The sequence below is a fragment of the Vanessa cardui genome, chromosome 7, assembly GCF_905220365.1.
Source record: "Vanessa cardui chromosome 7, ilVanCard2.1, whole genome shotgun sequence".
NCBI lineage: Eukaryota > Metazoa > Arthropoda > Insecta > Lepidoptera > Nymphalidae > Vanessa > Vanessa cardui.
Window position 1 is genome coordinate 11520809 of NC_061129.1, and position 17319 is coordinate 11538127.

The 17319-nt window shown below is 33.6% G+C and overlaps 1 protein-coding gene across 7 annotated transcripts in view; it reads right to left on the reverse strand.

Moving 5' to 3' along the window:
* Window positions 1–17319, reverse strand: part of LOC124531043 (whirlin) — a 94770-nt gene that overhangs the window by 58699 nt on the left and 18752 nt on the right. For all 7 annotated transcript variants that reach the window (XM_047105463.1, XM_047105462.1, XM_047105461.1 and 4 more), the window contains exons 2-6: window positions 14882–15048; window positions 13175–13382; window positions 12470–12696; window positions 9307–9463; window positions 7791–7921 (exon numbers count right to left, since the gene is read on the reverse strand). In XM_047105463.1, the coding sequence (XP_046961419.1) occupies window positions 7791–7921; window positions 9307–9463; window positions 12470–12696; window positions 13175–13382; window positions 14882–15028 (870 nt within the window). In that variant the 5' untranslated portion in view covers window positions 15029–15048. The remainder of the gene's footprint in view (window positions 1–7790; window positions 7922–9306; window positions 9464–12469; window positions 12697–13174; window positions 13383–14881; window positions 15049–17319) is intronic.

Sequence of the window (17319 nt, forward strand, 5' to 3'; positions counted from 1 at the left end):
CTATCACTTTAGCAATAAAGTATTGCCTCTTGAAAATTATTATTCATGATGTGTGATATTTAATAAAATCTTTTATTAAAAATTAAAAAAAACGATTGTAATAGAAATTAAAAAAAAAAACAATTGCTAACTTTTGATACGGGAAGGAATAAAAATAGCATCATATGATTATTAGTTTTATTTGAAAGTATTCGAGTTTTATACCTGACTTGTCTATCTATAATATATATTTTTATTATAAATCTAACTAACAATACTAACGAAATAACATGATAAAATGCATTTAAAACAATTTATTGACGAACTGCGGTCACATTCAGAATTCCAGTAATATATTTCCTTTGCTCTCAAATTTATAAAACAGGTACGCTGTATTCGATGCATACATATGTATATTAAATTGTAAGCAAGTTATATGTTACGGTTCACAATCTCGCGAGCTAGATTATATAATCTAACTGTATTTACCATTATTTAGAATTATTTAAAATGAAAAATAATAATGACGGTTGTTTTTTGAGCGAAGTTGGTCACAATTCACATTCTTTCTTTGCTTTTGATACACTGCTATGCTTCCAATTCATTAATTCCATAAATTGACACACCATATTAACTGTTTAAATATTCTTTTTTTATTATTAAGTAACAATAAAAAACATAATCACTTAAACTGTTGTCTTTAATGGGCCAAGAATATGACGATATAAACAACATTGTATTCAAAACAGTAAGCAGAAATAGGTCGCTCTCTTGATTAAAGAAACGTAGACAATACGCTTTTTTTTTAATTTTTTCAACAAATCATTTATAATTGCATTCTCACATTCCGAGTGAGCTACATACCTGGATTTCATATAAGCCGCCTTCATATTTATGACCATACTAAAAAGTCAGTATTTCTTTTATACGACCAACCTATGCAATTACGCCTGTGCGAGGTTTCTAAGCGATTCCTTTGTCAAAGGTAAAATATAAAAAAAAAAAACTGGCGCAATAGTGAGGTAAAATGCGCTCCACTCGCTTGATTAATGACGAGTAGACAATGTATCATTGTTATAATCATTTCTCTATGAACGCGTACAATGCTACTGTATAAAAAATATATACCTATATATTGCAGATTTTTGTAAGATAATACCTTAATTCAACTTTTATTCGTGTTAAAAGTATTTATATTGTGTGTAACGATATTATACGGAAATATTAAGTTCAAATTAAATAAAAACTTTAAGTTTCCCGGCTGCAATTTTTATATTAAAAAACTAAATGAAACATTTCGAAGCGTTCTGAATAACAAAGATTACGTTTTGCTTTGAAAGTATGAAATCTTAAACACACCCGCCCCTGTGAGATATTACATCACAGGAGGAGCTGGCACTTTAAAGAACACTTTATCGTACTACGTGTAATATAGTAAGCTTCTTAAGAGATATTGGTCTTAAGAAGAGCTCTACATATTTTAGTAGAAAGTACATCCTTAAAAATAGGAATAATATAATTATATCATTATTTACACATAGTCAAATTGTCTTTATCTTTTAAAAATAAATTTATATCCTTAATTAACGCGAAGAAATTTTTTAATTAGCGCGCGCGCGCACTTCCAAATTTATCACAAAAAATCGAATTAATGGATTTTTTATTCGAATCATAAACAAATTATATACATATAGACAATATTAGATATATATCTGCCGAAGAGGTAATTTTTTTAAGCTAGACTACCATCTGCTCGGTATATTTGTATTACATAAGAAAGACTAGTTCGTCCTTATAATCAGATAGGATGGCATGTCCTCCATAACTAGAAAGAGAGTGTACCATGACCGTCGGTTCTATCTGATTTTCGAGGCATTTAAGAGTAAAAGCGTTAATAATAAGAAATTTGTACATCTCGGTTGTTCGGGAGAATTACCTTACAGATAAATCTCCTTTCTTTCCATTGGTCCGTTCAAAGAGGAAAAACGAAAACGTCATTTTTAATTCGATTTCAAAAATTTAATTTAAGTCGTTTTCAGTCACAAATTTTAGTCTATGTATTTAATTTTATATTGTTATATGTATTCAAGTAAGTAAAAACAACAATGAAAGTTGTTGAAATTACCATAATCATAATACAAAACATAACTTTTTAATAATAATTTTACTTCATATTTAGGGAATATTTAAGAATAGCTATGTTACTCTAATTAGACAAAGTTCAGTGCTTTAAAACTTCTGTACAAGTTAATTAATACTTCGAAGAAAAGACGTTTAATAAATGAGCGGTATCAAACCTCGAACTAAACTTTTGATTTCTTGATCGAAATATAACGAGATATAATTAATAATAGTAATTATACTTATGTTAGTAATATTAAGGATGAATCTAACTTTGAGTTACTTTTAATTTATGAAGATTGTGATGCTGTCTGGTATTAGAAACATACAGTTCCATTAAAATAATGAAAATTGATTTTATAGTGAACACACAACAAAGGTATGGAGTCACATGTGTGAAGATACTTTTATCAGAAAAAAAAAGTATAAAACCACCAATTATTTCTAAAACTGTTTAGAACATATCTTGAAATGGTAATTTTTAACATAGCGATTGTTATCATATTTTTTTAATGAATAGCCACTATAACCACTTTGTAATTCATGTCTGTCTGTCTAAAATGTAATCAATTGAAGAAATATGAAAAAAGGAATAATCTAGGAAACCCTGTTTGCACGTGGCATCGTTTTATTGACTTATCTTCGCTTTCAGTTACGAAGTTATTGAAGCGCAAAATGAAAGAGTAGGCGGATTGGTTCGAACTTTTACTGGATTGCCCAAGAATAATAATAGCTTTCGTTGTTGATTGCAGATATAGCCTGCGCTTCGATAATCATAATAGTTAGACGAATACAAATTACCTATTACGTTTAATGCTAGAAACATTTGTTCTTCAAAGTTGGTATAAAATTAACATGTTGTACCAACATCAATTTCAGATTCGACGAATTCCAACCCCCGGAGCAGGCCGGGTTTCGGACCGGATACGGCACCATAGACCACATCCATACAGTGCGGCAGATTATACAGAAGTCCCATGAGTATAATCGGCCCCTGTGTCTTGCATTCGTGGACTATGAGAAGGCCTTTGACTCGGTTGAAATCTGGGCTGTTCTGGAGTCCCTGCAGCGTTGCCAAGATTGGCGATACATCCAAGTGATGAGATGTCTCTACGAAGCTGCCACCATGTCCGTCCGAGTACAGAATCAGCAAACAAATCCCATACCATTGCATCGAGGAGTGAGACAAGGGGACGTTATTTCCCCCAAATTGTTCACTAATGCAATGGAGGATATGTTCAAGACGCTGAACTGGAAAGGACGTGGCATTAACATCAATGGCGAATACATCTCTCACTTGAGATTCGCAGACGACATCGTCATCGTGGCAGAAACGCTGCAGGACCTACAACTAATGCTGAACGAGCTGGCTGATTCTTCTATGCGTATCGGCCTACGGATGAACTTGGATAAAACCAAGATCATGTTCAATGAACATGTTCTACCGGAACCGACTACGATACACGGTACCGTCCTCGAAGTTGTTCAAAAATATGTCTACCTCGGGCAGACTCTGCGATTAGGTAGAAACAACCTTGAGGACGAGGTGAATAGAAGAATTCAGCTGGGTTGGGCAGCGTTTGGGAAGTTACGTCGAATCTTAACATCGTCGATCCCACAGTGCCTTAAGACGAAAGTCTTCAATCAGTGCTTCCTACCCGTCATGACATACGGAGCCGAAACGTGGACACTCACGACAAGACTGGTCCACCAGCTTAAAGTCGCTCAGCGTGCTATGGAAAGGGCTATGCTCGGCGTTTCTTTGAGGGATCGCATCAGAAATGAGGTGATCCGTCAAAGAACCAAAGTCATCGACATAGCCCACCGGATTAGTAAGCTGAAGTGGCAGTGGGCTGGTCATATTTGTCGTAGAACCGACAACCGTTGGGGAAAACGTGTTCTAGAGTGGAGACCGCGTCTCGGCAAACGTAGTATAGGACGTCCTCAGGCACGGTGGAGTGACGATATACGCAAGGCGGCAGGCAGGAGCTGGATGCGAGTAGCCGGAGAAAGACCACAGTGGCGTGCACTGGGAGAGGCCTATGTCCAGCAGTGGACAAAAATAGGCTGTTGATGATGATGATGATGATGATGATGATGACCAACATCAAAAAAGTTTATTCACAACTGACGGCTAATTTATTTCAATATATAGTATTCAAATTTATATTTTAATAATAATAAATTGTTTTCAAGATAGATATTTATCTATTTGAGACAACATCACATACATTACTCTGATCCCAATGTAAGTAGCTAAAGTACTTGTGTTATGGAAAATCAGAAGTAACGAAGGTACCACAAACACCCAGAGCCAAGACAACGTAGAAAACTAATGATAATCTATACCGACTCGGCCGGGAATCGAACTCGGGACCTCGGAGTGGCGTACCCTTGAAAACCGGTGTACACACCACTCGACCACGGAGGTCGTCTACGGAAACGTCCACTACGGAACGGTTTTTTTTATATTCTTAATATATATTATGGAGATATATATTCCTGTTATTAGTAATCATTTTGATTCTATAACGCTGGAAGTCTTGTGGTCTCTACCGGTGATAAGTGGACCGAGTTATTTTACGGAATTACTGTTAAAATTCTTGCCATGATCCATAAAGTGCTATCTATTGCAATCGTCCATATAGTCATAATTTGTTTACTTATACATATTTTAATAATAACAACCTTAAGATCTTAATATAAATATTTATATAACCTTAGAACACAAACTGCTACATACTGTCGTATGCCTATAAATAATTTATTTACACCGACACTACACATCAATGACAACGATAGTTTTCGTAGCTAAGTTAGAGATTAAACGTCACCAAATACAAATGGCGTATACTTATTGGAACGGGAGCTATTATTTTAGAAAAATAATTTTTATTCTCTACATAACAAAACGTACACGAAACAGAAATAGTAATGAATGATGAAAATGACAACAGTCTTTCGGTTTTTATTTGCACGCAACAGTATACAAATATATCTCCGTCACGTCCGAGATGCACGCAACCGGAAGCTCATTTGTTGCGTAATAAAGACGGAAACTAATACAGAAACATAGCACAACATCACAAACAAGCGATAATAATAAACAAACATATAAACAAAATACAATTAATCTAGAGAACGTTCAAACTCATTAGCTTTAACTGAATTCAGTCACGAAATTATTACAATTAATGCAAAATTCGCTTATTATATTTAATACATCTGAATACCAGCAGAGCTCAATTAAATCTATAATCATTTAACAATTTGACAAAACTAACGTTCAGAGTTTTAAATTTCGGCATGTAAAACGAACGAATAGCATCATGATATGATTTTAGTCGATATTAAGGGAGTACACCGAGTACGTACAACGAGTAAGTCCAAAGCATAAAACTTTCTGCCAGTCTGTATACAAATTGAACTAATTCTTGTTGATGTAATCGACTTCAGACCTTTTTAAGAAGAATAGAGAGATGATTGCATGTAATTTAGACTTTAGAGTATAATCTATATTAATATAATAAATGTGAAAGTAACTTTGTCTGTCTGTCGCTCTTCCAGGACCAAACTGCTGAACCAAATTTGATGAAATTTGGTATGACCCAAACTTGAACTCGAGGAAAGGACATAGGCTACTTTTTTGCTATTATACTTTGCCTACTGACTACTAGTTAATTGTACATTAATCAACGTTATATAATTTCAAAATACAACAATGTTACTTTATCAATTATTAAATCGCATAGCAAAAAAGATAAGAAATAAGCCCCAGTGTTGTATTTAAATAACATAAATTTTATTTATGATTAAATTTTCAAGCCAGCGAGCAGGCAATCTACGGGAATGGAACGTCATATCCGTGTCCGGGCGTCATATCCGACCCGCGATGTGTTACGTCTTTCGCATGTCAATTTCCTTAATTGTATAATAATAAATATAAAAAGGTATATCATGTTTTTGCCAATTATGGCTCTATTATGCTATTAAATCTGATTGGTTTTTATGATATTACCCTTAGAAATAAAAAAATAAATTTTGTATCAAACGCATTCACAGGTTTAAATCCGAATTTATTTTGTACGAAACTTGGCTACAATAACATTGGTTTTTAATATTCTATATTATTTATATATAAAACATTGTTGCTTTTGTTGCAAAAATATGGAAAATATCATCATTACTTTCTCCAAATATTTTCGAGCCTTGCCTCTTTTAATTACATTATTGTATCATACCTAAGCTAAGGAAGTCAATAATATCTACATATATAAGTACAAAATTGTTTATAATTTTAACGAATGTTAATATGGCTCAAGATTTTAGAAATAAAGTGCTAGAATATTGTTTTTTTGCATTTTTATTAATATTTTATACGAAAAAACGCCCAAAACTATTTCAAATTGCTTTTATAATTACTAGAGATAGCTTTCAAAAGCAGCTTAGCGCGCGCTTTCACACTAACAATTCATTTGGCCTTGTCTCAGAAAAACATGCCAACGGCAACAGGTTTTAAATAACATATTAAAAATGGTATCAATAAACACTTATAACGTGGAAGTATCTCGACATTAAATGATTAAATGCTATTATTACAGAAAAACGTAGGAAAATATGTATAGTATTACATGTTTTAATTATAATACCTATGTACATATATTTTAAAGCTACCAGACATTGTTTTCAAGTCTAATGCACAATCATTTTTTTTTAAAAAAAAGGTCGAATTGAAAAAAATATTGTATAAGTAAAAATGCTAAAATTATAAGAGTTACAGCATTTTAAAAAAGTTTATCCTTTTAAATGTTTCATTATTCAAGCGTTTTAAACACTCACTGGTTATCCTTAGACCTATCTCGAGATAGGACAATAGAAAAATAAGTTTCTTTCGAGAATAATATAAGGCTGCACTTAATTTCCATAATTATCTCTCCGTACTTTTTGTCTCTTTTTATTTATATTGTATTGTGTAAGATTCTGCAGCTTATGAAAATCTAAGCGCTGACTCGTTATTAAGTATTTAAGACAATAGTAGCTTTTTAAAATATTATATAACTTTTTACACAAAGGAATATTTTATGCAAAAATGAAATAATTGTCTTCACATAGGCTATTCGTGGCAATGAGCAATGCTATAAAGTCGCATTTTATATTGTCGTGTCAAAATTCAGTTTCAAAACCGGAGCAGTTTAGTTTATTAGCTATAGGAACATTATCAGAATGAAATATTTAGAACGTCACAAATAGGTACGAAACAAAAATAGCTGGGTTAAGGTCAAACGTCAAACAACATGGAGAATTTGTATTGGGTATTCAAATTCAGGAATTTAATATCAAATTGCACGCGAAACGATTTTGTTTCGGCGCGATGGATCTTAATTGGACCTGAGGGTTGGCGTTAAATATTTTACTGTCTTTGTTGAATTTAAATTGAAATCCATTCGTTTGAGAAAAATAACAGAAACATATTTTTTCTTTTTGCAAATATTTGTACTAAATTTATCAACATCTAAGTAGGAATAACTACACTCCACTTGTTTATGAATACAACAACATATTATAGTATTTATTTAAACAATTTATGGCAATTAATATGCATAGGTATATACATATATATCTATTTCATTCGAGATAAATGTACGTAATATAAGTTCGTTAAATACATAAAAGACTCAATGCAAACTCACTTTAAGCGCATCCTCGTGAGATATTCCTGAGAAAGGAGTCCCATTGACCTGTAGGATGGAGTCCCCAGGGCGAAGTCCCGCCCGTTCCGCCACCGAGCCCTCTTCCACCCGAGATATATACACACCCACACCTGTGAAACAAGATTTGCTTTTAAAAATAGTTCAAAAAATTTAAAGAATAATAATAATGTCACACATACATACATAGGTTCGTATACGTTTAAAAAAAAAACAATTAATTTGTATCACTATAATTCTTAAATGTATATCATAAGATATGTAGGTGAGTGGACTAATTTCCATACTTTCGCAACAGTACTTATTAAAAAGGATTATGCATAGCTACATATACAACACATTATAATCAAAAGATTTACAATGTTACTTACCTTTTTCTCATTATGAGAATATCATGAAATATGTAGCAAAGGATATACGACATGATAGACTGATGAAATAAAAATAGGTGTCCCTATTTTTATTAATGCTTATAAGAAGGGCTTTAAATGTGACGTTAAATATAATAAAGCATAATATCCTCTGATCAGGTTTTACAAAGGGATAAAAGACATTCAGTGCGCTCAAAAGAAAGTAGTGAGGCCTTATTGAAACCTTTCGAGCGTCGTAATTCCTACTTAGCCCGCAATGGCGGCGGATAGAGATTTGTGTCTCGAAGTCGTAGATCACTGATTACAAAGCTCTGTTTGACCGTCCCGGTCCTATTTATACAGCTCCTATATGAATGCAAATCGATAATCGAAGCTCTGTTGCGTCGCACCCACGCAAATCTGGTATTGACATTTTACAACGTAACTTAAATCTACTTCTGCTGTTATCGCGATAATCGCTTCGATAGTAAATTTAGCTACGAAAACATATAAAGATTACTCAGTCATTCGTTTTCATGTTATTATTTACAAATATAAAATATTAAATAATTAATTTCGTAACGTTTTAATAAATAAAAAAATGAAAATAAAAAAAATACTTTTAGGTTAGCAAAAAAGTTTATAGAGTGCGAACATATTGATATACATTTTTGACATATTTTACCTGTTGATTTTGATTAGTTGATGCTATGATATAGAAAAACAGGTATGTAGGCACCTTTAATAAACATCAACGTATTTATTGTAGGTACATATAAATCTAAGATTCACTTTTAAGCAATCAATAAACTATGTAAATAAAATTATTTTAATAAATATATCTAAAAATATTCGTTATATAGTATTGTTATCTTTTTTAATGCTTTACATTTATCTTGAAGCATTTCCGTATTCAAAATATGTATATCACCAAAAAGGAGACCTTCTGAGTTTCTTTCACCGGTTCTTTTCAGGTCTGGATGTTTCCTTTTACGCGAACCGGCGGTAATGGATATTACAAGTAATGATTCTATATTGAATAAAGAACTTTGAGTTGGAGCTTGAGTTGTCAACAAAAAAGGTAGAGTTCAGAGGTGTTGTTTGTATATTTGAAACATAAGTATTAAGTATCAATTGCTTCAACTCACCTGCTTCCTTCCCACCCTTGACACAGATGCCGAAGCCATGCGAGTCTGCGGGGTCGCGGCTCATGGTAACGGTCCGCGTGGAAGGCTCCACCGGCGGCGGCGGCGCACCTCCGGAGGAATACGGCCGCTCCCTGTCCCGCTCGCCCCGGTATATAGCCTGTGAATGACAGCTTTTATCGGATTTGGCTAATTAACAGATTTAAGTCGAACCAAAATTTGATAGAGTGATATTTTAAATAACTCTTTTTATTGAATTAAGCGACATATAAGTAAATAGTCTCTGCCCGCAACTTCGTCCTCGTAGATTTCGGATTTGTGATAGGATTGCGTATCTCAAAAGAATATGAAAATAACCCATAAAGATAAAAATTAAAAAAAAATTAAATAAATAGAAGTAAGAAGATGCTTCTGGTTGTTTTTTTATAACAGAAAATTCCAAATACCTCACGGAACCCTATTTTTTTTCAAAATGAAATTTAACCTATGTTACTCATGAATAATGTAGATTCTAAATAGTGAAAGACTTTTTTAAATCGGTCCAGTAGTTTTGAGCCTATTCTTTACAAACAAACAAAGTTTTCCTCTTTGTAATATTAGTATAGATATAGAAAAAAGATAAGAAGCAATGATGACAGACTGTCCAAAATACGAGTAGATACGTCACGTCGTTAAAATGCAACTTGCACTCTATTTTAAAATTGAGCCAAGATTTTTCAAGTATGTGCGCCGCTGTACAATTGCAACCAGAACGTGTTCCCGTTTGTTTGTAAAGTCCCAGTTGCAACAGTTCTAAATCTCTTTTCCAACGGAAATCGCAAACAATATCGTGAAGTGAAAATTGCGATCTAGCACCAACGTCAAAACGAAAACAGTGCAGTGTGACCGCGACTGTTTCTATTTAACTAATTATGTTCGCTGTGCTTAATGTTTCTAATGGAATTACTTTATAATAGCCGCAAAAATATACAAAAAATGATTTTTATTGTATGATGTGTTTAGTTATTTTTTTAACTTATACTTAATTTTTATTCTTAATCATATTCCAAGTCATCTTGAATTTTTAAAATAAAAATATTTATTTCAGAAATATGGCCAATTTTTAAGAAATGAAAAATTAAGTTTTTAATATTTTCTATTTGCGACTTTTCTTTTGAAGATATAGAATTTAATTTCATATATAAATAAAGATTTTAGTTAAATTACAATAAATAATTGTAACATCATCAAATATTCACTCATATCCAAATCATAAATCAAAATAAAACTTCATACTCCCACTATTAAGATAATCATTATAATGCGATATTTTCATCGATTCAATTTATTGCTACCCCGTACTCTTTTTGTGGTACGAGGACTATTAGATACAAAAGATTTTCCGAACAAATATTTTTATATATTTGACAAAATTAAACGTAGATTTTATAAATTTATCTTATTATATCTAGCAATTTAACCCACTTGATCAACAAGTGAGCCTTCAGAGTTATCTTCATCAATCACTAAGGAGGTTAGTTGAGCAGACAGCCCATATGAACTTCTCGGCAATCGTAATTTGTGCCCCAAAATAGCTAACTCTTGAACTTAATATGGTTAGATCTTGAATTTAGTTGAAAGCAATGCACGCATTTTTAATACGATTAATCACTATATTTTTAACAACGAAAATGTAAAATAAAATATATAATTAAAGATAATTTATTTAACCGCTTAAGTTACGCAACTAAAAATATTTTTATTCAATCGTAATTATAATAAAATAAATTCCTTGAAAATTTGCTGTAAGAAATTGTTATTTATAATTTAAATAAATCACAGTAATTTTAGGAGCTTTGGACATTATAATCTAAAATATTTTTTAATTAGGACATTAAAATTAATTTTAAGACTATTTAAAATTGATATGAACATATTTATGGCAACATTGTTTGTAATTTCAAAGTTATGTATAGATTTAATTTGATTATTAAGTTCGAATAAACATGCCTTAAAATCAATAAACTAATCATCGATTGAGGCTCTAACTTTTGGTTATGTTAAAAAAAGCCTCAGGATTCTTCCCTTTGGATAAAATTGTTTTCTTTGACATATGTACATTTGTATTATCATTCTACCCATAACCTTATACTTTACGCTGCTAAAGTATGTATTTTATTTAGCTAATACATATTATTAATTGTTAACGTAAAGGCGATAAATGTTTTTACCTCATAATTTTCGTTGGTATCCAATTTGATAAGGGAACTCGGCCAGCAGCAACACTGAGCCGGTCAATACTTAGGCACATCACGCACTGTTTTATTTATTTCAAATTTCCGTCGTGCTTACAAGTGTAAGCATATACATAATGGAAGTCCATTTACCGAAAGAATCGACCAATAATATTCTGTTTTACAGTGAATATCTGCTCATCCTTCAACAGTTACTTTAGAAAAATCAATAACCTTTATAAGGTAACACGATTTTTTTAAGAACAACGCCACAACGAGCGTTTTATAAAACTGAAAAGTAATTAAATGTTCCGTGAATAATAAGCGCTTGTTCCACAGTAGTTCGTTGTCAACTGACCATTAAAGGTTTTTTTAGCTTTGGTTATGCCACGAGCACGAAACGACCACGCCCCCATACGACGTCAAGCCCTCGAACGATAATTTTATTTGCTATCTACACAACTGAGCTACGAAGAACTTCACATAATATTTAATGAAGGTTATTTAATAGCATTATAATGAATATATCTCTTGCGGTCAGCTAGTTTTCTTAAATGTTGGCGGCCGCGTCATGAATAACTTAGTGGTATCGACTGCAAGCCGCTCGCCTCAAATTATTTACACATGACAGCTCGCACTGACTCACTACCATTTACAATTCAACTATTTTTAGAAACCCATTACGCTGATGACCCCGAAATAGACTAAATATTGTTCTTAGTAATATTGACAAATATCTGACGTAAATAATAATTACTGTAACTTCATATGCAGTGCTTTTGAAAAATATACGAGTGTAAAGTGTATAAAGTGATTTTATTTATAATTAAAATGAAATATTTATTCTGTAAGTTAAATATAATCTTGAAAAATGACTTTATTCAAAATTTATTTTTCTTTAATCTACTCTGAAATAATCCACGTTAAATTATAAGGAGTTTTATATTACTTACATGATGAGTTGTGCTGCTTGGACTGCTAGCCGGTGAATGCCGCCTCGCTGGCAATGGTGCTGGGAGAGGTGCTGGCAAAGGTGCCGGTGGGTGCGAAGGAGGTAAGGCCTTGCCCAGCGCTGCGGCTCCCCCTTGGCCGAACAGCCGGAGTACTTGCTCCGGTGATATCGGTCTCTTCTTCCCATTTGCACTTAGATGATTCGTACTATTACGTAGACTAGTTGCTCCTAATTATAGACATAATTTCTCTTTCTATATTTAAACATATAAATGACAAAGGAATAGTTACCAAGTAAATGAGTAAATTGTTATTCCAAAAACAATTTATATAAAAAGAAATAATTCGTGTTACGGGCAATGAAAAAAGACAATTTCTTTTGTGAGAATACTATATCGCTCAAATTATCTTCTTACCAACCACACTTGTTACATACATACCTTTATGTATATCTTATGAAAGTAAAGGACTTTTTATACGGGAAAAACAATTTTATAACCACACTCAAGAGGAAATTGTATCTTTTATATACCACGACACTCATATATTTCATTTTTATTATAAGATGAATGTAATATGTTCTACGTAATCTTGGAATTATGTTTAATCTCACAACATTATTATCTTCCATCCTATTAGCTGAACTTGTACAAGACACTTTAAATTGTCTCTCTACCCTGAATCATTTAAGACGATAATGTAATAACCTGCACTGTTAGCAATATTTGAAGACCCGAGATAGGGTGCTCTTGAAAGCTTCCCCGGGTAGTGATGCTGTGAGTATGGCGCGTGGTGGCCGTGCGAGGAGGCCGGCCGCTCCACTATAGTGTACGAGGTGCCTGGTGGAGAGTAGTACACGCCACCACGCGCTCGCGCCCGCGCGTCCTCCGCCTCGTAGCTGGTGTGACGGTTATCCTGAAACCATTACTAATGTAAAATAACTTTTGATACCTACCTCTTTCCAATAGATTTTTACATCTTTTCAAATATATCATTGGAAATTGTTACATACATTTAAAATTAATTCTAAAAAGCTGTAGCATATAGCTTTTTAGAAATGCGCGTATTAGCGTATGGCACGTGAAACAAGGAGTCAGCGGTGTTTGCCTCGATTGGGAGAGCCATATTCTCCCCTCTTTTGCCTGGGCCAAGTTTGGTGTATCGTTGAATGCACGTGTGAGCGCTACGACGCAATTTTGAATGATGCAAATAGCAACGCCGTGTCGATGCTTTGCTATCATAGGGAAGTAAACCGTGGTACCAACAATTTCTTCAATTTCATCAAGCTAGTGGTTGGGTTCCGTTGATGTGTCGGCGTTGCTATGCCCCCCTGACTGGGTTGGTTTTCTAAAAATTCACGGCCAGAGTAGGTAGCCATACATAATGAAATGTCTGTCAGGAAGGCTTGTAGGCGGCATACAGCTGGGCGCCATATCATCACCTTAGGCTCCGTATACACAATACATACTGTAGAGCCTGTGGGAGTAGTGGTGGAGGGGGAATAGACACGGAAGGATAGGTTTGAGCTGTTCATTTGTTTTGAATTCGCAGAATCGCCGGTAGAAACTGGATGAGGGATGCAGAGGACCGAGCAACGTGGCGCGCTCTGGGGGAGGCCTATGTTGAGCAGTGGACAGCAGTGGGCTGATGATGATGATGGTGATGATGTCGATCATTGACAACTGATACGTGTCCTTCTACGAAAACCAGCTCTAGTATGGTTAATCTCCCTCGACTGCACTTACGTTATTCTAAGGATGGAGAAGTCCTCTTACGATGCAGTGGTGACAGTGAACTGCTATTCTTCTTTTATGGGGAACGAATATTTTAATCGAGTCAAAATATAATGACATAACAAAATTATATGAATATTAAATGACAATCGTATTCGTTAAAAAGATGATTAAACTAAATGGTGAATGTATAAAAATATATTATCTTATTACATATATATCGGAATAAAATTCGAAAAATAAAATAAATAAAGAATGAATGAATATATTACTGCTATAATATATATTTGAAATAATAACACATAGTAAAAACATCTATGTCTAAAACAATATTATTTACGTATCCGTCCTCCTAGCTGTAGCCGGTCGAATAGTATAATTACGGAGTGAACAAGGGAAAAAATGTAAAATGTAATGTAAATGTATTTATTTGCATACATCCTTGAAGCAGTAGCGTTATTGCGAAACCAAAACAATCCAAGTGTTTTACTTTAACACAAGCTCTTTTCCGCATTACAAGTATGGCGTAACGCCAAGCGTAGCAGGTTGCACGATAGCAACAGTTCACTGACTTCCGCCGCGTTGTAGCCCTGGCCATAACCCAACGACATGCACGGACTAGCCCGCCTTATCTGCTATCCATTGGGGTATTTCGACTTATGTTGCAGTTGTGTAAGTTACCTGCTGCGAGCGCGAATGTCTCGCGAGGTGGTGCGCGGGCGGGTGCTGGGGGGTGGCGGAGCGCCAGCCGTAGCCCTGCGTGTAGGGCGGCGGCCAGCGCGCGCCGAACTCCGCCAGCTCGGAGCCCTCGCCCTCCCCCGACCTCATGCCGGGGGTTACCGATCACTCTGTGGTATCAATAAAAAAAATTTACAATTATTTAAAAATACAATAATATGATTAGATCTTACTTCAAAAATACGAGTACTAATGATAATAAGGTATATGTATTTTGATTTGTTATCTTTCAGGGTGTATTTTAACTTTTATCGAAACAAAAAAAAGAAACAGTATTTTACATTTTCTTTTACTGAATTTATTGCGGTACAAGTTGTAATTATTAAGTGAATACAAGAAAAAGCAATTTGCAGTGGCGCACGTAGCACCTGGGCGCGTTCCAATTTATCAGTTCGTAGACTTGCGACAGTACAGATTTGTTATTTTTTGGAATACAATAAAAAAATATTTTCCAACTAATTTATGAATCGATTGCCACCTTTACAAAAAATAAAAAAAGTATTTCAAAAAAGGGAAACTGGTGAGAATAGCTTTTTATCAATTTTAATAAGTTGGACATTAAATTTAACAAATGTTTTTTATTAAATAAAACTATTTTACTGTGTCGAATCAATGCTCTAAAAGTCAACAGTAAAAAAGTAAGAAATTCTTTTTCTCCTCTTTCAAACAGAAACTTCTAATCCCATTATTACGAAACTTTTATATTATTGTTGGTTTCCATAAAATACAGTTTATGGAAAGAGATATAAGCTTATAGATAATTCTGTTGCATGTTTTTGAGACACAACGCAATACTGATATAGTCGATAGGAAAATTATCGGACCAGATTTTTAGCGAAAACATAAAATATATAAATTTTTTTTTTACATTGAATACAGAGATAGTGATAACACATGAAAAATGTATCGGAATAGCAAATATTATAATTAATACTTAAGATCACTTCTGAAATTATATACACGACTTCATTAAACAATGGATTTATTGTAAAACTTCTTCATATGTTATTCTCAGAAGTTTCCCTCAGTATTTTATTATTTCCACGAAGATTGTAGAGAAACCAAATTTATAACATATAAATTAGGTTCCTAGAACATCTGTTTGTAGGAAAGCTTAACCGGTTAGGGTCTTAAGAATTACGAAGTTTATCATGAACAAGTTCGTGCTGCCTACAGGGGCCATCACACGCTTGCTTCCGCTCGTTTGCTAATGAGTTCAAGTTCCAAGGTACTTCAAGTTTACAGACTTTCCTTGACATGCTAACAAAGAACAATGCCTCTATATATATATATATATATATATATATATATATATATATATATACATCCTACAACCTTTTTGGCGTCATGTACGTGGTGCATTATTACGACGTCCCCAACTTCCCCTTACTTTACTTAACATGTCTTAATGAATACTGCTTAGTTTTTTGATTTCCAAGTCCTTGGGATACGTTGTTTTCCGATAAAAAGAAAATCCGCGATATTCGTCTTTCAGTCATGCCCAAACATTTTTGAACCCCTAACCATGATGATACATTTAAGGCATCCTAGATATATTGATCATAATTTACCTATGGCATCGATTATTTAGCGTCCTCACAGGATGGACTGTATTTGGAAGTGCGACGTTGCCAGCTTTAGGTTTGTTGTCTCTTTCTTTTCCTATCGCTGTTCTGTACAAACAGTTCAACGTTTATTTTGTTCCAATATTCGTAAGGCTTATATATATACGGATGCCCAATATGTTATAATATGTAAATACGAATCTTTTGCTTCCTATCCTGGGTTACGCCGACGACTGTTATACACATCTCACGGAGGATCAGCGAAACACTTGGGCGATTTCAAAAATTTCTAAATAAGATTCATATTTGGTTTGCGTAAATATAATCGTGTCTCTCATTTTCGCTCTTAGCACAAGTGGCTCTGCCCATAAAACTTCATCGGAATAATTATGTCCTCTCTATCATATTATTTTGTTGTTGTATTTGTTTTATGTATGTCATAAAAGTCTACCTACCAAATTTTATATTTACAATAATAAAATGATAGTACTTCTAATAAAATGAATTTACTGGGAACAGTGCTTCATTTTATAGCTGGTAGCTTGCAGCCACATAGTACCTCAAATAATACTGTATGTCCTCAAGATCACTATCGCTCGGCTATCGTACAAGGTTCAATTTTGGGTCCCTTTCTATTTCTGGTATATATAAATGATCTTCCTTTCTATGTTAAAGGTATTTGTGATATAGTGTTGTTTGCTGACGATACCACACAGATTTTAAAGGTTATCACAGATACACAAGTGGTTTACAGTAAATAATTTAGTTTTGAATACCTAAAAAAACAAAATGTGTAGTTTTTACCCTAAAACGGTG